General features: G+C 41.1%; 1 protein-coding gene across 1 annotated transcript; it reads right to left on the minus strand.

Annotated features, from left to right (window-relative positions):
- Positions 1–359: 359 nt before the first annotated feature.
- On the minus strand, positions 360–21,791 carry si:ch211-27e6.1 (serine/threonine-protein kinase H1). The gene is made up of 5 exons (XM_037544289.1): positions 21,559–21,791; positions 20,412–20,711; positions 19,474–19,657; positions 18,649–18,879; positions 360–683 (listed from the first exon to the last, which is right to left on the minus strand). The coding sequence occupies exons 1-5, from the start codon at positions 21,789–21,791 to the stop codon at positions 360–362; spliced, it is 1,272 nt and encodes a 423-aa protein (XP_037400186.1).
- Positions 21,792–24,757: the final 2,966 nt, after the last annotated feature.

The raw sequence follows: 24,757 nt of genomic DNA on the forward strand, positions 1-24,757 counted from the left end.
AGAAGCTCTAGGCTTTCTATAGCAGTGAATAGGACTATTCTGATAAAACTGTCAATACTTTGACTTCCATATGATATTTTTGGAGCACTGTCTTAATGAGTAATTTCTAATACTTTTGCAATACTGCTAATGCTACAGATATAGCATTACTATAGTTCTTCTCTTGCATAAAGTAATAGCTAATCATAAATCAAAATAACATCTCTTCTTTTACTTACAAATGCTAATGCGGTATAAATTGAAGGTTTATAATATGACAGAATTTTTCAGCTGCATTTAGGAGGCTACAAGTTAACAGTAATTCAAATGACATTACATGCTTTTGGTATCAGTGGTGATAACTTGTGAAGCCTAAGGGTTTAAGCAGACACAATCACACTGTGCTGCAATCTGTTTCCACCTAATTGGCATGATTCATGACCGGTGTGTGAGCGAGGGCTTGCGGCACATCGTGACCCTTGAGCGGAACCTGAGCTGCTGCTGCTTCGGGTAGAGAACCGTGAGGCCCGCTGCCTGAGGTTCTGGGATATGGGCCGGTGGAGGTTCCTTTTGGACGAGCCGGCTGCCTTGGTGACCAGCCAAGGATGTTTAAGAGCTTGCTCTGCAGTCATTCTCTGCTCAGGGTTGAGACTCAACAGACGCTCTATGAAGTCTTTAGCCTGGTTAGATACTGAGCTCCACGGCTAGGCAGAAGACAAAAACAGAGACAAATGTTAATTGGTTGTCACAGACCAATCCTGGACCACATCTCCGCTGCTGCAACATGCCTGACTTAGGAAGGACTTGATAATTAACTGATGAATTAGATCAGTTTTGTTATATGGAAAACCTGAAAGCATTCATTGTGGAGATGCCAAAGCTGGCATTGAGAGCCGCTGTACTAGTATTTTCCATGTACGCTTCTGATTAACGTCTATTCTGTCTAGAGGAATGTGGTGCATGAAAGAAGATTTGAGAAATGCTCGTTTGGCAAGAGTGACTTACTGTCATTTGTGCTTTTTGCAGTTTGAATCGCACTGAAATTCTGCTCTATCTAAACCTGTTTTAACACTGGAATAATCAGATACCCATTATAAACATCCTTACAGTTATACTGTTAACTGGACATCAGGTCTTTGTAGGTCTAAAGATTTCTGGGAACTAAATATATATTATTTTTAGTTAGTTTCATAAAACCATCATGCTTGTATTGTTGTTGTTTTGCTTGTTGTATTAAAAATATGTTTGCATTCACATAACATTCTTAATTCATTGTTAAGTTGTGGTTGGAAACAAAAGGGTTAAAGTCTTGAAATGCCCAACGGAAGACTGTCCAGCCAGGAGTTTTTTCCTCAATAAGATCAGGATAGATACAGCTCAGAGAGCTCCCCCATTGGGTAGGCCTTCAGGAGCCTTCAGGAGGTTGAACTCAAGGCATTGAGTAATTAGGAAATTATTAAATTTTTTTATATATATATATATATATATATATATATAGAGAGAGAGAGAGAGAGAGAGAGAGGCAGTTAAAAGAAGCCAAAACTGCAATGAAGTCTAAGTAGCTCCACCCCCAGTGCTACATTTTCTTGTATTAAGCTCTTGTGACTCTGTTGTGTTGTTGTGTACTTGATTTTAGAAAGTGTAACAGTTGAGAACTAACAATCATAAATCAGTAAAGCACTCTGTAAACTATTGGACTATAATATTGATATTTACCGTATAAATATGAAATAAGATTGGCCAGTATTATCAGTCCTTTGGAATTTATAGCCCCTTAAAGTTGATATGGTATTGGCTGCGCATTTTTTATATTGGTGGGACCCTATGAAAACATAAAACATACAATTCCGTTTGCAATGATATTGGCTTTTTGTCTGTGCTGCTCTCTCATTTTTTAAAACAACACATATCTCTCAATTACACTGGCTAAAGCTGTGCAACATAATCATGAGTGACATGCCAACTGGAAAAGTAGCAGTATGTGAAACTGAAAAAAACATGTTCTCTCAGTTTACATTGCTTTCATTCAGAATAAGAAGTCTTCACTGGACAAGGCTACTGCTGTGGATTTAGACGCTCACATTGCCGACCCACAAAGCAGCTGGCACGGTGTATATTTTGACAGGGTGAGGAAATAGCTGAGGCCATCACGACTGACTGTAGATGTGTTTACACTACAACAATGTATGGCCTCTAAAGCAAGAACAGCTTAAGGCTTTCTTTCCAGGCCATCTATACCTAAGACACGCTTAGAAAATATGCATCAAGAAGAAAAGGAGGCCTAGTTCTGAATCATAATCCACCTCTTTTTCTCTCTGACTTTTTCTCTGTCACACACACGCATTCACATTCACTCACCCTCACGGGCACACACTCTCTCACATAGTAATGACAATTAATCATCCATGAAATTGACAATCGCAAGACTGTTGCTGACGAATGGAAAGAGCAGGCCTTACTCAAAGACACATACACACTGCACAGTTTTAGAACTAAAAAAAGACCACAAATCCATAAGTCATTCTATGTCATTTCTCCACCAAAGGGAAGAGCCCCACCTTAATACTTTTACCGATGAGGGGAAAGAGAAAATTCTTGCATCAATAAAACATTGAGGGAGCCGAATGACTAACTCAGGGCCGCTCAGCCATCATCTATCATTCTCTGTCTTGTTGGGCGGATCCGTATTCATCTGCTTAAATATATATCTGAAGTGAAGTGAAGGTCTTATTGAGTCTGTGTGCGTGTATGTGTCTCTGCTCTATAAGTAATGCCTGAGTAGTTTCTAATTACATACCACAACACAGCTTTCAAATTCACAGACCTGAACTGATAAAATAGAGTTTAAAAGTTGGCCTGAAATAATAAATTATGTTTATTTTTTATTTTCAACTCTTTTTGTCTTGGACTGCACTTGTAAGGATTTCTGATGAGATTAAGTAGAAGCTGTTAGAATGAAAGTGAAAGATGAGCTACTTGAGTATAGAGTTTAGAGTCAACTATTTGGACTTGAGTTACTTGCAGAGTGACTCATGATTCTCATGGATTTCAGCCTCAGAAAAAACACAAGCAAAATGTATTAAATTCAAACCTGCAACCATAATGCAGTACACCAATAAAACCTTATGTTTCCAACCTTGTGTGATTGTGTCAGTTCTGCTTGTTATTACTGTGAGTGTTATTACTGCGAGTGTTTCTCTTGCAGTTCACAGCAGCATCGGGTTCAACATGCTTTCAGTTGGCTATGGCTGTGCAGTTGTGTGCAAGAGTTTGAGCACCCCTGTCAAATTACATCTTTTGTTGATTTTCTACGTAAAAATAAGTTCCTTCACAGAGAACAGGAACCTAAATATGACAAATTCTAGTGCACAACTTCTATTTCTTTGCTGAATTCATTAATAATAAAAATATTAGAAACAAATGTAAAACTTCTGCACAGGCTAAATTTTTTCCCTAATCTGTTAAATTAAGCAATTAAACATTTAGAGTTTTCTCAGTATAGAACGTGTTGTTATTTTCACAAACTGACAAAATATGTAATTTGACCAAGGGTGCCCAGACTTTTCCACATGACTGTAGTTTGGATAGTAAGTGTGCCAGCTAGCTCATTTAGCTTAAGTGGTAACAAGCTTTAGATGACATTCCTAGAAAAAAACACCCTAAACCTACAGCTGCATTTACTGTGTGTAGCATTTCAGTTCTGTCCTTCAGCCTTCGTTTTACTGTAATTAAATTTTTCTTGGTTTTGAAAGTGTATCAAAGCAGGTTTTTAGTAGGGGTTACCTCGCACACACAAAATGTTTATTAACATGCCATAGATCACGTACAGCACAGTATCATCATCCATTTTAACAGCATTACAATATAAAGCAGCTCTACAAATGTGCTAACAGCTAGGAGCTAATCACATTTTTAGAGCCCTGAAACTTTCTTGTCATTTTGTGTGAACAGATGTCTCTAAGGGGAAAATTAACGGTTGACTTCTGGCGGTGAGTAACTGTAGCAGTGTTACTGCTCAGGAATAGCGAAAGGGTGCTTTTTTGTTATTTTTGTTTACTGTCTGTCGTGTAACCCGACCAAAACTAGATCATGACTGTTTCAACCAGCACCAGCATCTACCATCGCCAGAACCAGCTACAGCTGAGAAATCAGCCATAATCTCTGCTTCCAAGCAAACTGTGGGAAGAGCTGCGCAAGCTAGGCCTGCTACAGTCCCTGGCGCTGCGTGAGCCTGCTGGCCGAAAGCGATGCGTGAGGAGGCAGAAGTAAGGCAAGCAGGCTGGTGGAGAGCGGCAAGGACCTCGATGGGGCCGCGCCAGCATCAGCCATCAGTGCTCCAGAGCAATTGGACGACATCCGGCAGCTACTCAGCAGAATAAAGTCTGAAGTATCCGCGCTCAGGGCCGAGATTCTTGGTGAATTAAGGTCATCCATTTCAAGTCTAAAAACTAGTTTACATGCCCTGGAACAAAACCTGGAGGATGCTGGGAATTCTCTGACTGAGGTGGACTCACGTGTTACTACCCTAGAGAACACCTGCTCTGTGCTTGTGAAAGAAAACGAAACCAATTGGGTGAAACTCGATGATGTCGAAAATCATGCACGCTGAAAGAATATCTGAATCATCAGAATTCCTGAGCGCCTAGAGGGTCCCCGACCAACATAATTCATGGAATCGCTCCTGCTGGACGTTTTCAGGTCTGACTCCTTCACCAAGCCGCCGGCCCTGGACCGTGCACATTACTCCTTGGCTCCCATGCCGAAGCAGCACCAGCTGCCGAGGCCAATGATTGTGCGGCTTCATCATTTCCAAACCAGGGAGCGGATATTCCAGCTGGCACGAGAGAAGAGACAACTGCAGTTTCAGTGTAACCGGATCCATATTTACCCGGACTTCAGTGCAGAGGTGGCCAGACGGAGAGCTGCATTTACGGCAATCAAACCCCAACTCTGCGAGGTCGGCATTGAGTACGGGCTGCTCTTCCCTGCCCGTTTGAGAATCAACCACAAAGGGGTCAAGCACGTCTTTGAATCACCTCAACAGGTCACAGTGTTTCTACAGGGTTTGAATCTCTCTACGGATGCAAGTGTACAGTGAGTGTGGGTACAGATGATCCACGCTCACTGGAGGTCTGCCGCTTTAGCTCTGAATCATATTGGCTAGAATTCCAAATATAGACATACCATGGTTCCTCTATACCTAATCTATGTTCTCATTGATTTACAGTGTATAATCGTGTTAAGAATTCACAGAGAATTGTGTTAGCTATGTAAATAGTTCTACCATGCGAGTTTCTCAACCAGTATTTTGTATAAGGCCAGTGTACTCTATGACAGGGAGCTGTGTATGTATATGTACTCAAGGATACATATATGTATTTTACTTTTTATTTATTTTATTGTTTTTTCTCAGTGCAGGAAAAAGTTATCTATTTATTTCAACTACTGTTAAGTAGTGGAGCAGAACTGCTCTCAGGTGGGCAACGTTGTAAGCAGCCCAGCGTTTTCTTTTTGGGGTGGGGAAAGGTTATGCACCCTCCTTTGGAGGATGCAGGGTTATGGATGTTTGGGGGGTATTCCATGTTGTCTGCAGCTCCATTTAATTACTATTTTAAGTTTGGTTGTATTAGCCTAAAGATCACTTGCATTTCAAACATTTTCTTTGAATAATGTTGGTAATTTCTCATTGATATTTATTCATTATTGCTATGTCTCACTCTCTTTGAGATTACTAATGGGCATATACTCTCATTGCATATATAAGCTTAGAGGGAATGGTAAGGGTTAGTCAAACAAGTGTTAATTTCATTACTTGGAATGTAAAGGGTATAAATGCCACTATCAAAAGAAATAGGATATTTACTCACCTCCGTCAACTCAACTCTAGTTTAGTGTTTTTACAAGAAACTCATATCCTCACTTCTGAAGTAATCAAGATCAGACGAAGCTGGGGAGGACAGGTGTTCCATTCAAGTCTGAATGTGAGAGGTAGAGGTGTAGGAATGTATCCTTTACTAGTGACCAAGTGATATCCGACCCTAATGGACGCTATGTGATAGTAATGGGTCAGTTTTTTGGGAAACCAACCGTTCTTGTGAATATTTATACCCCAAATTTTGATGACATTAATTTTTTCAACAAAGTCATTGCCAGGATTCCGATAACAAATAAATATTCAGTAATTATAAGTGGAGATTTTAATTGCGTGCTTGATCTGACGTTAGACCAGTCATCCACAAAAAATGCCCAGCTCTCAAAATCAGCCTTAGTGATTCAGAACTTCTGTGAGCAGTGCGGACTATTAGAACCATGGAGATTCTTTTCTCCAACTTCAAAAGCCATTTCCTTTTTTCCCCCGGTACATCACTCATATAGTCGTATAGATTTTTTTCTAGTCGATAAAAACTTGTTGCCATTTATTTTATCAAGCACATACCATAGTATTATTATTTCTGACCATGCTCCATGTTCATTCGAGCTTATCTTCCCTGATGAACCGCCGGCTGTTAATCCATGGCGATTGAACCCTCTTTTGCTTTCTGATAATAAATTCGTAGCATTTATAACCAGTGAAATAAAGTTTTTCCTGGACACCAATGATACCCCAGAAATATCAAGATCTATTCTATGGGAGACCCTTAAGGCATATATACGAGGTCAAATAATTTCTTTTACATCTCGAATTAAAAAGCAAGAGACAGCCAAATTAAAGGAGCTATCAGATGCTATATTTAAATTGGATGAGCAATGTGTCATGTCCTCCAACTCCACCCTGTTTAAAGAATGAGTGCGGCTTCAAACTGAATACAATTTAATTTCTACTTCTCAGGAGGAACAGAGACTGCTAAGAATGCAACAAAAATATTATGAATTTGGTGATAAAGCGAGTAAACTTTTAGCCTTAAAAGCTCGCCAGTCCACTGCATCTACAATGATAACACAGATACAGTCCTCAGCTGGTTCCATATTATATAGCCATAAAGATATCAATGACAGATTCTGTAGTTTCTTCACGTCTTTGTACGCCTCACAATATCCCACTGATCCAAGTCAAATGCATTATTTTTTTGCTAATCTGGATTTACCATTAATTAGTGATCAACTTGATCCTAATCTGGGAGACCTACTTAAACTATTTAACGAATCCTTTTCTAACAGAAGTTTACCACCGATTCTAACACAGGCATCAATATCTCTATTGGCCAAAGAAAATAAGGATCCTACTCTTTGTGATTCATACAGACCTATTTCACTTTTAAATTCAGACTTTAAAATATTGGCTAAAACTCTTGCATTGTGTCTCAAAATAGTTCTACCCTCAATTATTTAGATGGATCAAACAGGCTTTATAAAAGGACACAACTCTTTCAGTAATCTTAGGCGCTTATTTAAATAATAGTCTCTTTGGATGCAGAAAAGCCATTTGATAGAGTAGAATGGCCTTATCTCTTTCTTACTCTTGAAAAGTTTGGTTTCTCCCGTAAGTTTATCTCTTGGATCAAATTGTTATATGCATCCCCGGTAGCATCTGTATGTACTAACAATTGCCACTCATGATATTTCCACTTAGAGCAAGGCATGAGACAGGGGTGTCACTATAGCGATAGAACCGTTGGCTGTAGCTCTGAGACAATGTTCTGACTTTAGAAGTATTTGCCGTAAGGGTATTGAACATAAGGTCTCACTGTATGCAGATGACCTGCTTTATGTCTCAAACCCCCTGTCATCAGTCCCCCACATTCTCTCTATTTTAGAGAACTTTGGGAAATTCTCTGGTTATAAACTAAATTTACAGAAAAGCGAGTATTTCCTTATCAGCTCGCAAAGTAATGGATTACCCAACTCCATCATTCCTTTTAAGTTAAAGTACAGAGGATTTAAATATCTGGGCATAATGGTCACACGTTCCCTCGATGCTGTTTTGGACTCTAACTTTGTCCCTCTCTATGATCGCACCAGGAAAGATTTTGTAAGATGGTCCGCACTGCCACTCTCTTTAGTAGGGCGAGTTAATTTAGTTAAAATGACAATTCTACCCCGTTTTCTATACTTATTTTCCAATATGCCTGTTTTTTTTAGAAAAAGTTTCTTTAATAATGTAGATAAATTGATTACTGCATTTCTGTGGGGTTGCCGCATTAGGAAAACCTTTTTGCAGAGACCAAGGCAGCAGGGTGGAATGGCACTACCAAATCTCTTATTTTACTTCTGGGCATGCAATATTCAAAAGATAGCTTTCTGGATGTCACCAGAAGACTCCCCTTCTATCCCAATATGAGTGTATGCAGAGAGGTCTTACAGCCAATTTTCTTTAAGCTCTTTGGTATGCTCTTCTCTTCTCACAACCGGAGGTACCACTCCGTGTTTTCTTAATCCTGTAGTCACCCATACCTTAAATATTTGGTCCCAATTCCGTAAACACTTTGGGCTACAATTAATTTCAGTTTTGAGCCCTATAGTGTCAAACCACTTGTTCGTGCCTTCCTATTCTGACTCGACTTTTAGCATATGGTACAAGAAGGGAATTAGAAGCTTTAAGGATATGTTTTCAGACAACTCTTTCCTATCTTTCACTGAACTTTCCCAAAGATTTAAGCTACCACAAAACCACTTTTTCAGGTATCTTCAGATAAGGAGCTTTACTCAAAAAGCATTTAGCTCCTTCCCTAGTTTACCTCCACTGTCAATAATTGATATGTTGTTTAAATCCTAATAAGCGTGGCACTATTTCCTATATATATTTTACTGTTAGCTCTATAAATCATGGCAGCAGGACCTATCTATAGTTCTATCTGATGCTGATTGGGAGGGCATTCTTCACCAGGTGCACTCATCGACCCCTTGTGCAAGACACGGGTTGATACAATTTAAGATACTCCATAGGCTCCATTTCACTAATTCTAAATTGGCAAAAAATTTTCCTAATACCAGCTCAGCGTGTAATAGATGTAAGCAAACACCAGCTACCTTAGCCCATATGTTCTGGTCATGCCCTAGGCTGAAGGAGTTCTGGAGGAGTGTATTTAAGACCTTTAATGACATCTATGGTGTCGTAATGGATCCACATCCTCTGCTAGCTCTATTTTGTACACGACCTGAAGGATCATCTCTAACTACAGACAAATGTCATGTTATTGCCTTCTCCACCCTGCTAGCAAGGCGTCTAATTCTTTTGAACTGGAAGGGGGTTAACCCACCCACACATAACAGATGGATTAATGAAGTTATGGCCCACATTCAAATGGAAAAGATTAAGTTCACTATAAGAGGATCAAAAGATAGGTTTTTTGACACCTGGCTACCTTTTATAACATACTTATATATAACATACGTATTATGTTGTTATTGTTGAATATTACAAAATAAAAACAGAATGTTAAAAAAAACAAACAAACGCAGCGCTAGTCTCCGGTCACTGCTCACCGCTGGTGGAGTTTGCGATTGTCAGAGCCAGGCCAATTTATTTGCCTAGAGAGCTAAGTTTGCTGTATATAATAGCAGTGTATATAGCTCCCAGTGCTAATGCTAACAGCGCACTGAACGAGCTGTACTGCGCTATCAGTGACCTCCAGAACACAAACCCAAATGGACTGTTTATTGTTGCCGGTGATTTCAACCATGCTAATCTGAAGTCAGTACTCCCCAAATTTCATCAATATGTTAACCCGTGGGGCTAACGTGCCGGATCTTGTTTACACAAACATCCCTGGCGCGTACAGGGCTGAACCCCGCTCCCACTATGGGTACTCCGACCACATGTCTGTGATGCTCATTCCAGCATAAAGACCACTCATCAAACATGCCAAACCAGACCAGAAGCAAGTGAGAGCCTGGCTGCCAGGAGCTATCTCTGCTCTGCAGGACTGTTTTGAGCACACCGACTGGGAGATGTTCAGAGTAGCAGCAACTACAAGTGACTCCATCAACCTGGATGAGTATACAGAATCAGTAATTGGCTACATCAGCAAGTGCATTGATGATGTTACTGTCTCCAAACCCGTCACAACTCACCCCAACCAGAAACCATGGATGACTGCAGAGTCGTGCTGATGACACGACTGTGGTGGGTCTGATCAGCAAGAACGATGAGTCAGCATACAGAGATGAGGTGCAGCGGCTAATGGGCTGGTGAGGAGCCAACAACCCGTCTCTGAATGTAGACAAAACTAAGGAGATGGTTGTTGACTTCCGACGAGTGAGAGGTGACCACCCCCCACTGAACATCACTGGCTCTGCTTTGACATCTACACCACATGTTGTATCTGGAAAGCCACTAGCATTATGGACGACATCATCCATCCCTCACACGGACTTTTTTCACTGTTGCTGTCTGGCAGAAGGTACTGGAGCATCCATGCCACCACTGGCAGACTCCGCAACAGCTGTACTTCTCAGGCAATCAGGTTTTTAAACTCACAAGGACTGATCTAACCCCTGCCCCCCCTCACACACATACTCCACACACACAACTCTTTTGATGCTCTACTGGCATCTGGAAACATTGCTGCTAACACCATGTTTTCACTGTTTTATTCAAGTTTTTCTACCTCAGTAACTGCTGTGTGTTCGTCATCTGACTGCGTGACTCACAGATCACAGCATGTTAGTATCTCTGCACCTTATTCTCACTACCTCATGTCCAGAATGAGTGCTGTGTTGGTGCTGCACTATCCTCTCTGTTTACTGTGTCTAATGTCTGTTTAATTTATCATTTATCATTTCTAGTTTAATTCTTGTTTGCACACCATCTCTGCACATTTGCATTTTGTACTTTGTGTTCCTTGTTGCACCGTGATGTTCCTTGAGGAACATAATTTCACTCCACTGTGTACTTGTACATAGATGGAATGACAATAAAAGCCTCTTGACTTGAAAATGCCTCTTGACTTGGTTTCTTCAAAAATACAATATATTTCCAAAAGTATTTGCTCGTCTGCCTTCATTTGCATATGAACATGAGTGAGATCCCATTCTTAATCCATAGGGTTTAATATGATGCAGATCTACCCTTTGCAGCTATAACATCTTCAACTTTTCTGGGAAGGCTCTCCTCAAGATTAAGGTGTGTGTTGATGGGAATTTTTGACCATTCTTCCAGAAGCACATTTGTGAGGTCAGACACTGATGTTGGACGAGAAGGCCTGGCTCATAGTCTCCGCTCTAATTCATCCCAAAGGTTTTCTATTGGGTTGAGGTCAGGACTTTGTGCAGGCCAGTCGAGTTCTTCCACACCAAACTCACTCATCCATGTCTTTATGGACCTTGCTTTGTACACTGATGCACGGTCATGTTGGAACAGGAAGGGGCCATCCCATCTGTAGTGATTGACTCTGCAGAAAGTTGACGACCTCTGTGCACTATACGCCTCAGCATCCGCTGACCCCGCTCTGTCATTTTGCGTGGCCTACGACTTCATGGCTGAGTTGCTATCATTGCCAGACACTTCTACTTTGTTATAATACCACTGACAGTTGACTGTGGAATATTTTGTAGTGAGGAAATTTCTTGTTTATAGCTTGTTTGTAGCATTATTTGTACTATAACATTGCAATTCTGAGGATCCAGGATTCCCCAACATTTTGAGGAAAAATATATGCAGGACAAAACATCTTGTTTGCAACCATTTTGTTTCCTGAAGGGCATGATAGCAGTGATTTTTCAAAAATGCCATTCAATTTGCACATAGACACAAATGCTTAGTTCCTAATATGGGCATGACACACGACAGTAGGCAATAAATCAATAAATTCCTTTCACTTGTTTTCACTCAGTGCTTCATTTCACTTAAACATGCGATATGTAAAGGGAGCTGGAGTGAAAAATGGGCTCCAACGCAGCCATGTTTTAAAAGTCAAAGTTTAAGACTTGAAAGCAGCATCTGTTTCAGTAAGTAAAGTAAATTCATAAATATTGATAGTCTTCACTGTATTACTATGCACAATGCCATGATATATAAGTCTGTGTTCAGAATATCAATACGCTGACACCGTCATATGCAAACGTTTGATCGACCATGGTCATATTTAAGTGATTTTTAAGTGTTCTTGTGGCCGCTACCCGTGGCACGCCTGTTTCTGTGGCCGCTACCCGCGGCACGCCTGTTTCTGTGGCTGCTACCCGTGCCCGTCGCCGTGCCTCCAGACCCGCTCCCAGTCACCGCGCCTCTGGACCTGCCGCCTATCGCCGTGCCTCCAGTCCCGCCTGCCTCCGAGGATGTCACAGCCCCGCCTGTCCCGCCCTCGCCTGTGCTTACTGCTGCCCGTGATGCTCCTGTTCCGCCTGTGTCTGCTGCTCCCTATGGCCCTCCTGTTCCCTCTGTGTCTGTTCATCTCCATGGACCTCCTGTTCCACCTGTGTCTGCTTCTGTGTCCCCTGTTTTTTCCCCTGGCTTGCTTTTGGTTCCTGTTGTTGTGTCTGTGCCTGTGCCTGTTGTGGTTCCTGTCTCTCTTTCTGTTTCTGTCCTGGTGTCTATATGTGTGTCGGTTCCTGTCCCTCTGTCTGTTCTGATTCTTGTTTCATTGTCTTTTGCCTGGTATGTCTTACGTTGTTGTTGTTTTCCTGTCTTCCTATTGTGCCTCCGGTCGTCCTTCATTCGGTGTTGTTTTCTGTTGTTCATCCTCATCCTCCCTCCCGGCCCTTGTTTCATCCTCAGTCTTTTTGTGTTTCCTCTGTTCCTGTGTCTGATGCTGTCTCTTCTGTTTCCTCTCCTGTTTCTGTGTCTGTGCCCTTGGTTCCTGTTCTGCGTTCTCCTCCTGTCTCTGCTCCAGTGTCTGTTTCTGTGCCTGTACCTTCAGCTCCTGTTGTGTCTGTTTGGTTTTGTTTTGTTTTTTTTGGCGAGCATCGGAACTGTCATGATTGGCCCCTCCCAGTCATCCATGTGCTTTTGTTTTGGTTTTAGTCTGGTCCATGTGCTTTTGTTTTGGTTTTAGTCTGGTCTATGTGCTTTTGTTTTCATTCCTTCCATGTCCTGCTCCTTTGTTTCCAGACCCTGCCCTTGATTGTTTTCACCTGTTACCCACTTGTTAACCACCTGTGTCTCGTTACCTGTCCCTGTATATAAGCCTATGTTTTCCCTAGTCTCTCGCTGGTCTTTCTTTGAAGTGTATTGTTTGTTTTGTTTGAATTGCTTGGTATTTGTTATTCTGGCCTCCATTGTTTGTTGATCCTGTGTTCCTTGTTGTTATGTCTGTCCCTGTTGGCTCTGTGACCCTGGACTGTTTTGACCCTGACTCTGGTCAGAGGACACACTTCTGCAGTTTAATTACAGTTTACATGTGCTAAATTTAACATTTTGTAAAAACTAAAGCATAAAATGTGGCCTGTGCAAAAGTTATGGCAGATTTTATTATTTTATTATTTTATTTTTACCCGATTTTCTCCCCAATTTAGTCATCTCCAATTCCACTCGCTACTTAGGACTCCCCCAATCACACGATAATACCAATGCTAGGAGGGTGAAGGCTAGCACAGGCTTCCTCCGAGACCTGTGAAACCAGCAACTGCTTCTTAGCAGATCTGTTATGTTAGCTAACAGACGCCTGCTCTGACTAGCATCACATTAAGTGATGGGGGAGAAGGGGGGCCATCCTACCCACCCAGAGAGAGAGGCCAATTGTGCTCTCTTGGACTCCCGGCTACGGATGGCTGTAGTCTCACGAGGGATTGAACTTGCGATTTCCTGATGATAGGGCCAATACTTAGACGGTTGTGCCACTCGGGAGCCCCCCAGATTTTATATGTTATGTTTTATTTTATCTACTATGTTAATTTCAGCAAATAAATAGAACGTGTGCTTTAAAATTTTTTATTTTAACATGGTAACTTTCACTTTGAAAATCAGCAAAACATGTAATATGACTAAGAATGTTAAAACTTTTGCCTATGACTGTATCAGTGCATCAATGTTTTGGACACAGCCCTGTGTTTGTGAGTGTGTGTCAGTGTGATGTGTGAAGGAGGTGATAAAAGTCTTGTGGTACATTCAGAATGTGTTTCCCTCCCTTGCTTCCTCCTCTTCCTTCTCTCCTCCACCTTCCCCACCCCCCACTCAGGAAAACAGCCGCTGGCCAGACGGGTCACACCTGAGACACGCTGCATCCTCCGTCGTGGGAGGGCCAGCGTGTCTGTCAGAAGCCTCCAGGCTGTTTACACAGCTGACCAGATTTCACCTCTCTCTCACACACACTCTCGCACACATGCACAGACAGTGTTTGCCCTCCGGTTGACACTTGGCTGTTTAGTGGTCTCTGCTCTGCTGCCTGCCTCTTTTCAGCCCTCTTTAACTGGCAACCCCATTAGACCTACGCAAACTATATCCAGACCACTCTGGATCATTTAGGTTTGGTCCTGGCTGTATGTCCTCTCCTGCTTCCTGCTGTGTTTTTATTTTTTATAAATCAACAAAGTGCTGGATGACTCACAGACAACATCACTATGGATTTCCATTAAAGTGCCTTTTGTTCAGTGCTTCACAAATTAAACACTAAGGGACCTGTTTGCAGGTGCAGCTTCTGTTTCTTTCGGAACTTCATAACACAAGTAGGTACCTTGAGGGGGAAAAAGCAAGATACCCTCCTCTCCTGATCAAACGATGCTGCCAAAACAAATCTCAACACTATGGTCTGATCACGAGGATCACTGAGATTTTTTTCTCTGGAAGTCTTCTGGGGCCTGTTGATCTAATTTTTTTTCTTTGTTTGTTTATATTAAGTTGTTGTGATATGATACTAACCAACAATGCCATCCCCTACCAATTATTGAGCGAAAACACCAGTCATCACCTCCATTCCAACTCTGGTTGTTTAGCCTGCAGCAGACTCATCGCCTGATTTAATCTCTCATTTTCACTTTTGGTTTTGGACCAGTTGTAAAAAGAATCACTTATGAGTTATTTCAGTTTGTTCACACTGGCAACCCGTGTTCATGTCAACCTAAGTTTGGCAGTTCAAATATCTGCCAGTATTCGTGTTGCTTTCTGCTGCGTTGCGAGGCTGTGAGGCTGTGAGGCTGTGAGACAGATCAGCTAATCATAAAACAAATTTGAATGCTGTTCCAGTTTCTTTCCTCTAACTGTGCGTAGGTTTATATGTCATCATTCTGTACATGCTAAACTCATGCACAGATACAGCTCAGCTTTACAGTAAATTGTTGTGGTGCAAAACAATTTTGCATTTCCATTTCTCTACACCATGCTACTAAAATGATCCTAAATGACTTGTAACAAAACCTGTTTACATTAACTTACAAACACCCCCCCCCCCATCCCCCCCATTTGCCCTGTAAGCTTCAGAGTGGTTACCATGGCTGTGCAATGCATAGTTTGTTAATCATCATTATTCTATGCAGTAATGATATTCCAGAAGGCTAGAATATGCAAATGAGCCATGAGCCAACATTTTATAGTGTGCTATGAGCACCGCCTGACCATTGGATGGATCAAGCATTCACATGATTCCACATGAATGCATCATTATAAATAAAAAAAATCAAAGAATCAAATCCTTGACCATGTCACATCAAAGGTTTAACAATGTTTTCAATATAGTAAAAGGCATATTGTGTAGTATTATAATGTGAAGGGGGACTTTATAATGCCCTAAGAATGACCTCACTAAACCTTATTAAACCTGTAGTTGGAAATTAACTGGCTGCTACTATAACTCAAACTAGGCTGGACGCTTTTATTTATGTATTATACATCATAATCATCCACACATTTTTGATAAGAAGATATGAAGACAGCCTGGTGAGATGCAGTCTAACAGGTTAGGTATTGAACATAAGCTTCTTTACTCATTTAATCAGCAAAGTTCTTACAGATGCCATGCTCATCGCCGGGGGTGACCACCTTCTCAGCACATATTAATGACAAATCTTTATTTTAGAATAGAGGACCACTTTATTTTTTATAATAAATGAATGATGGTTTATTAGTCAAGGTAAATAAGCAGATTTAGACCCAGAGCTCAGACAAAAGTTGTGCATAAGATTATAATTTATAATGTATAATGTGATTATAATGCATAAAGTGCTCTGGAAATGCTTAATTCACTCTAGTTATTAGGTAATAAAGTAGCAATGGTCATCATTTGATCAGACTCAATAAGAGCTTTACAAGGGCATTATGATGTATCTCTATACTGAGGTGTTATCGCAGTATGATTTTCATATTCATGCTGCCATAGTCAGAATATTGAATTATGGCTTTATGAGTTCCTCTAAATGCAGCAGCTCCACTGGTAGAGTGATAATTTGGGAAAATTAAATAGAGCTCCATTTGGGAAAAGTTTTTCTGGCTATTTCTGGCTCCTTTTTAGTGTTTCACTTATCATAATATTTGTAGTGAAGAAACAAAATATAAAAATATAACTCATCACCAGTGTTGATTAGCAATTAAAATTAAATTGTTTTTTAAATAGTTTTTGATTGCTGGGACATGGAGATTAGGTTTTGGTCATGTTTGTACAAATTATGAGTTGAAATGTCTGTTAATACACTGCTCAAAAAATAAAGGGAACACTCAAATAACACATCCTAGATCTGAATGAATGAAATATTCTCATTGAATACTTTGTTCTATACAAAGTTGAATGTGCTGACAACAAAATCACACAAAAATCATCAATGGAAATCAAATTTATTAACCAATGCAGGCCTGAATTTGAAGTCACACACAAAATTAAAGTGGAAAAACACACTACAGGCTGATCCAACTTTGATGTAATGTCCTTAAAACAAGTCAAAATGAGGCTCAGTATTGTGTGTGGCCTCCACGTGCCTGTATGACCTCCCTAGAATGCCTGGGCATGCTCCTGATGAGGTGGCGCATGGTCTCCTGAGGGATCTCCTCCCAGACCTGGACTAAAGCATCCGCCAACTCCTGGACAGTCTGTGGTGCAACGTGGCGTTGGTGGATGGAGCGAGACATGATGTCCCAGATGTGCTTAATCAGATTCAGGTCTGGGGAACGGGCGGGCCAGTCCATAGCTTCAATGCCTTCATCTTACAGGAACTGCTGACACACTCCAGCCACATGAGGTCTAGCATTGTCCTGCATTAGGAGGAACCCAGGGCCAATCTCACCAGCATATGGTTTCACAAGGGGTCTGAGGATCTCATCTCGGTACGTAATAGCAGTCAGGCTACCTCTGGCGAGCACATGGAGGGTTGTGCGGCCCGCCAAAGAAATGCCACCCCACACCATTACTGACCCACTGCCAAATCAGTCATGCTGAAGGATGTTACAGGCAGCAGATCGCTCTCCACGGCGTCTCCAGACTCTGTCACGTCTGTCACATGTGCTCAGTGTGAACCTGCTTTCATCTGTGAAGAGCACAGGGTGCCAGTGGCGAATTTGCCAATCCTGGTGTTCTCTGGCAAATGCCAAGCGTCCTGCACGGTGTTGGGCTGTGAGCACAACCCTTGTGGACGTTGGGCCTTCATACCATCCTCATGGAGTTGGTTTCTAACCGTTTGTGCACATTTGTGGCCTGCTGGAGGTCATTTTGCAGGGCTTTGGCAGTGCTCCTCCTGTTCCTCCTTGCACAAAGGCGGAGGTAGCGGTGCTGCTGCTGGGTTGTTGCCCTCTTACGGCCTCCTCCACGTCTCCTGGTGTACTGGCCTGTCTCCTGGTAGTGCCTCCAGTCTCTGGACACTACGCTGACAGACACAGCAAACCTTCTTGCCACAGCTCGCATTGATGTGCAATCCTGGATGAGCTGCACTACCTGAGCCACTTGTGTGGGTTGTAGAGTCCGTCTCATGTTACCACGAGTGTGAAAGCACCACCAACATTCAAAAGTGACCAAAACATCAGCCAGAAAGCAGAAAGGTACTGAGAAGTGGTCTGTGGTCCCCACCTGCAGAACCACTCCTTTATTGAGTGTGTCTTGCTAATTGCCATTAATTTACACCTGTTGTCGATTCCATTTGCACAACAGCTGTGAAATTGATTGTCAATCAGTGTTGCTTCCTAAGTAGACAGTTTGATTTCACAGAAGTTTGATTTACTTGGAGTTATATTGTGTTGTTTAAGTGTTCCCTTTATTTTTTTGAGCAGTGTACATTTGCATTGTAAAATTGAAATTTGTGATTTTCTGTGTTCTATTAATCCCTAAAACAAACCCTTATTAAGGGGTTAATTTACATATACTAGGTCTGGTAATGTGTAAAGTAGTTTTAAATGAATTCAAATAAAATAATTTTTTTATATTTATACAGTTTGCAGAGTTTCATTATTGTTTACAATTGTGCAAAAATGCTGCATATTACTGTATTACAGTGTACAGCAGAATACAGTACACAATAGCACAACAGTGCAGAATACAGCTGCAACGCAGCACTCCTGCAATCCAGGTCACTGGCCAGTCACAATATAAAGTTGTTATTTTACTGTTATTTACTGCTAATAAGGTACAGTATATTACTGTCAATGTAACGCAATTATTACTGTAATTTTTAAATGTTCCGCTTTTTACAGTACATCCTAACATAATGGCCTGCATAAGCATATGTTGATCTACACTGAAACAGACAAACAAAACAAATGCACACACACCTACACGTCTGACCTTGCCGTTCTTTTACACAGATGGTGAAGACCCTGAAGAGGCATTGTGAAATAGAAAGAGAGAGAGAAAGAGACACTACATCACAGTTTGTGACACTCACTTCACCGTGGAAACTGTAGCTTCCCCAGAGGATGGCCTTGAAGAGGCGTGGCCGGCTGCGCTGGTCGAAGGGCATGGAGCCACTCAGCAGGATGTAAGAAATCACTCCTAGTGCCCACATGTCCACCGCGCTGCCGTAGGGTCTCCCACCCACCATCTCAGGGGCTAAATACTCAGGGGTTCCACACAACGTCCTCAGTGCCCAATCACGTCCATTTCGGCAGCCAGAATCCTTGGTCAGAGATGCTATTTTGAAGCTTTGAAAGCCTTTCTCCCGATTGTTATGATCTCCATCTTGTCTACACTCAATACAGTTAGTTTGTCTTCTAGCTTTCAGCTTGTCATGTGAAAATTGGCTTTGTCTCTCTTGGCCAAGTCTATTTTCTCTTTCTCCTTCCATATTAGGGTTGGTATGTTTAGACATTTCTAAAACATCTGTCTGACTTTCCTCTAGCTGGTCCCTTTTAGTACCCCCGGAGAGTGCAGTGCAGCTTCCCCCCTTATTCTCTACACCACTGCTATCTTTTCCTGTTCCATCAAATCCCAACCTTTCATCTATTTCCCTTTCATCTCCTGTACTGACCGGACACCCATTCGCATTTCCTCTCTTATCTCCTCCAATGGCAATGCCCCTTCCCTGGCTGCTCTCTCTGGCTTTCCCACCATCTACTAATCTTCTGCAGTCATCTAAAGTGCCCTTATCCTTTATATGTATAATACTGCAACTTTTGGTGCCACCAGTACCCCGATCATCATCATCATCCACAACTGACCTAGCACAATTCACAATCTCTCGGCCACTTCCAGCTCCACAGCTGCCCCCAACTCTCATATCACCTCTTTCCACAGTGCGGCTCTTGCTGTCCCAGCAGGCCAGCCCGAAGTCAGTTATGATCAGACGTGAATCCTGACCTGGATGGTAGTACAGCAGATTCTCTGGCTTCAGGTCTCTGTGAATGATGCCCAGGGTGTGGATATAGCGCAGTCCACTTGATACCATGATGAGCGCTCTAGTCACAAGGGTGGGGGGTATGGCAAAAATGAGGGGTATAAAATTTCGCAAATTCACAAGTCTGTACTATGCCATACAGTATAGTATCTTCATCGAATGGTCTTTTTTGATGATTGGTTATTGGTAAATACATATATATATATATATATATATATATATATATATATATATATATATATATATATATAACAATATATATATATATATATATATATTATTATTATTATTTTTTTTTTTGGTGTTTGCAAGACTTATATACTGGAACATAAAATGATTGTTTATTCATATTACCAGATATAAGTTTCTAGTCATGTTTGTGCAAATTTATGTTAAAATATCTGTTAAATGTTATTTCAGAGACATTATTTAATGAAAATAGGTAATAGAGTAAGATAATATTTAATGAAGAAACAGGAGGGAATACAATATCAATACCTTACTCCTGTAACTATGTAGTTACATGTTCGTTGCATAACCAATTCATTGCAATTACAGAACAATTGTTAAGATTAATAACTGAGTAATGAACCTAAGGGTCAAAGAGTTACTCAAATGGTTAATGAAATAATAGCACAGTCATTTACTTGTTACTATGAAGTTTAGATACTTCCTATTCCTATAAGATTTAAGGTAGTTATTATTCACAGGCACTCTATGAAGGGACTTTTTATGACACATACAGACATTGAATGCCATACACTACATTTATCATACCAATAATGCAAACACATTGTCATATTTCTCACCCTTACCTGGTGGCGTCAGTCTCAGTGAAGGAGCCTCTAGCGACCACTCGCTCCAGCAGCTCCCCTCCTGTTGCTAGCTCCAGAACGAGGTAAACACGATGTGAAGTTTCAAACACCTCTGCTAGACGGATGATGTTGGCATGGCGGACCCTCCGTAGAACCTGCAGTTCTGCACGACATGACTCACGACCTTCATGGCCTTTGACCTCCAAGAGTTTGATGGCGAAGGGCTGGCGGGTGTGTCTATGTTCAACACGCACCACATGACTGAAGCTGCCCCGACCAATCAGAGCCTTGATGTCATACCTGGAAAAATATTACCCAACATTATGCTTTTTTTTTAATGATCTTTTTATGTTTAACATTGAGGGTACTGTGTGTGGGCGGGGGGTGGGGGTGGGGTGTGTGTGTGCGTGGGGGGGGTAATAATGGAGAACCCCCCCCAATGACTATCACTTACATTAAAATGTCTAAAAGCATTTTTAAGCACTATGCTGATAATTATCTTTTGTATGCGTACGCCTCAGAGAACCTGCTCTCAGGTTATTATAATACACAACATTTGTATTCATTAAATACACAATTACCACAGCAGGTCATGAATCTGCATGCAGTTCACAGTCTGACCGTCTGCTAAGCCCCGTCTCACAGTTTCTGAGAAGGCTGTGCTCCAAGATTCTGAAGCTTTAAATACTTCGGGCCCTGCTGTGAAGAGAGCTGTTGAAGAAGGACGGTCATTTTATCACATCCCCAGGAGGCCATATCTACCTGACAAATGACAATGAACTGAGGGCAGCTTGGCCCAGCTGGGTGGCCACAGGTGAGCTGCTTACGAATACGAGAAAGTTTCTCAAATATGGAACTATAATATGCTTTTGGAGCCAATGATGATAGCAGGGCTTTTAAAATATTAAATGACGCCTTACATGCTTGTACAAATATATTCCTCTAATCATGCAGCTGCACACAGAATGTAACTTGGCAGGATCAAAATGTGAAAAGAACCAAAAGGTTTATGCCTGTCTGGACTAATTATCAATATGAACTGAAGAAATATGCTTAATCACGAGCACTGCCTCGTCTATTCTGGTGGCACTCCCAGATCTGCCAGTATAACCTTACTTATTTTTAAAAATTTGACAGTGCATCATACCTCGCTGTGACGCGGGGGTCAAACTTTGTCCGAAACTTCGTTTCAGCTTTGTTGGCTTGTCTAATCCTGGAACCATCACTGACAAACCCTTGGATTGGACTCTTCAAGTCTTCATCAAAATCTTTGTTTTTGTTGTAGCTCATGACAGACTTCATAAAGCTGAAATGACCAGTCTTTGAAGAAGGCTCTGGCAGTAGCCCTACTTTGCAAGCACTACTGCCCATGGTAAACATTAACCAGATACAGCATGTGGTAACTGTATTGTCTTGCCTGATCTGTAGCTATAGCTGCTATTGGATGAGGACGTGCCTGCCTACAAAGCTTCTGGTTGATTTTGCTGACCAAAGCCTAACCAATCAACAACAATGATCTGCCCCTACACACCTACAGCAAGGGGCCTGAGTGCAGGTGCAGATGGCATGTGGGTGCAAACCTTTTGATCCCTTTGTTCTCTCAAAATGGTTCTGGGGGCCTAAATGAATGTCTTTAGATTAGTTTATAGGTTTAACAGGTGGACTCTGACTCTTGCTTCTCATTGAGAAGTCAAAAAAAAAAATCTCCAAAATAGAAACTTTACAGGAGAAGACAAACTCTTTTTTTACATTTAATACAGGATCTTATTCCCAAAGGGCCAGTGTGGCTACAGGTTTTCCCTCAAAACACATCTGATTCCCTTGTTTAATCAGTTGGTTTCAGTCTTTAAACTACTGATGTTGACCTCCTGCTTTGCTGGACAGAAAACCTGCAGCCACACTGGCCCTTTGTGAATAAGACTGGACACCCCTGATTTAATGTAAATTAAAGGGATTTTATTCCAAGAAATTTTGGAGCATTTCTAATGGTTTCTTTTTCTTGAATTGTTCACATGTAAAGGACAGCTAGTGTGATCAAATGGCAGTGTTGCTTTTATTAATAAGATATGCCCAGATGTATTCTTCCTTCATTTTGAGAATGAAATCTTCTCATTAAATGTAATATCCATTTGATTTAGCATACATATATTGTAATCACATTTATCCCATCACATTTATTTAATAATAACCATGTGGTGGGCTGAAGGCAAACACAAGTGGAAAGGAGTAGGAGAACTGCCATAACCTCAGCTCATGAGCACAAGGCTGTGAATGGCCCTCAGGGCTGACCGAAGAGAATCAGCCTGACTGGCCAATCTTCAGCATAATAGTTCTTGGAGACAGCACAAATCATGAGGGATGGGTTCAGATTGATCCATTACATGATCCGACGTTCTATTTTGGGGGTTTTGGAGCACCCTAAGCTGGATTAATCCAGATGGGGCGGCTGGTAATGGGTGAGAGTGTGCTTATCATGAAGTATATCTGCACTGCTGCATCTGTCTAAAGAGCACTGAAAATGAAACAGGATGAGATAAGCACTTTTCAAAGACCCTGGCTGCTATAACCCTATTGCAGAAATGGAATGGCGTAGTTTAAATGTATTTTAAACATACAAATTTTACAAATGAATTGAAATGCATGGAATAGCCATTAATGCATTAGTACCTGAATGTTCTTCTTGATGTTTGAGACACATTTCTGGCGCATAGGTGATATCAGCTGTGTTCACTCTACTTGATAGGGCCATATTTGTATAATTTTGGCCTTTCTGTTAATTCCTTAATGATGTCTTGTCTTTGTGGTTCAGCAGAGGGCCTGGGATGCTCCTAAACTGAACCACTAGGGTGCAGTGTTGAGAGAGATTGCTTTGTTTACTGAAGTAAACTTGATTAAAATAAATGGATGAGCAGCATAATAAACTGGTTTCGACTGCTTGTGATCATCCATCGTAATCACCCCATAATCCCATTGTAATCCATTCCCTTAATCTGAAGCCCTTAATTACTACGGTAACTAGACAATTCTGAAGAGCTGGGCAATTAATTTTTGATTTGCTATGAGCTTATTTGTTGGACTTCTGGCTGTGATGTCACATCATCTCCCATGGCTCGATAAAGGTTATCATCACCTCAGAGAGGGGGACACGGACTGGAGTGAGCATGTACAAGTATGCTTGTGTGTGAGTACGGATGTGTGTGAGTGAAAGAGAGAGAGGGGTGTTAGGCAAAAAACAAGCATCTTTGAAAAACAAACAAAAACAAACAAACAAACAAACAGGAGCAATAGCTGAACAGTATGAGCCAGAGCTGTCTCTAGTCTGGCCCACTCTAAATCGAGAGGGACAACTTCTTCGCTTGCCAGTTGTAGGAGCAGAATAGTCTACATAAAAAGCAGAAAGCTGCAGCTTTATAACTAAATACTTAATTCATGAAAAGTTGTCCAACCAGGCATTAACAAACTGTTTTTCTTTCAAAGTACTGATGTGGGCAAATGCATTAATTTGAAAGGGGTGGGTTGTGGTTGGCATGTCCCATTCAGTGTTAGGAGGGATGGATTGTCCTCTCCAGTAATTGACTCTCAATATATCCAAACTTTTTAACAGAGTATTGTTACCACTTTTGGTTATTAAATTTGACTAGAAATGTATATTAAATTATATCAGCATTAAATTCTTTTTAAACATCTATTACTTGAACACAGAGGATCTTGAACAGAGGATCTTTTGTTTTAAGATAGCTCAATTTGTCTAATGTTTAAAACTTTTGATGATGTTTAATCCCTTAAAATCCAAGGTTTAATACAAACTAAGTCTTATTATTTAGTAACTACAGGCATGTTAATGCAAACCGGCTGAGCTATTCTTAAGTTACAGACATGTGTTATAAAACTTTGGGCCTCCTGGCAAGCCTGGCCATTTGAGGGTTAAAAGCGAAGTAAACTAAGCAGATTAGCTGTGATGATGTGAGACACTTTCAGCTTGTTATCTACCGCAGACTTTAGCTCTCTCCTGGATTGTTAGCGATAGCTAGTTTAGTAGGTCTAGCAGATGCATGTACTTTGTTAAATGAGAGTGAGTCTCACTCTAAAGGCATTCAATTCATAATGTCTAACCCTCTGTCACATGGCAGCACTGTGGTAGAGAGATCAGAGATCTCTAAATGTAGGCCTTAATCAAGAAAAGGAAGCCAATATCAGAACATTGTTGAGTTTCAACAAGTGTGAGCGTAAGAAGATGTCATCAGTAACATACTTCACTACTATTGGCTTACCAACTTAGGTTTCACTTGAATATACAAGCAGCTATGCACATTTTCAAAACGGACTTAATTAGTAGCTGGTATAAA

The sequence above is a fragment of the Pygocentrus nattereri genome, chromosome 13 (genome assembly GCF_015220715.1).
Source record: "Pygocentrus nattereri isolate fPygNat1 chromosome 13, fPygNat1.pri, whole genome shotgun sequence".
Classification (NCBI taxonomy): domain Eukaryota; kingdom Metazoa; phylum Chordata; class Actinopteri; order Characiformes; family Serrasalmidae; genus Pygocentrus; species Pygocentrus nattereri.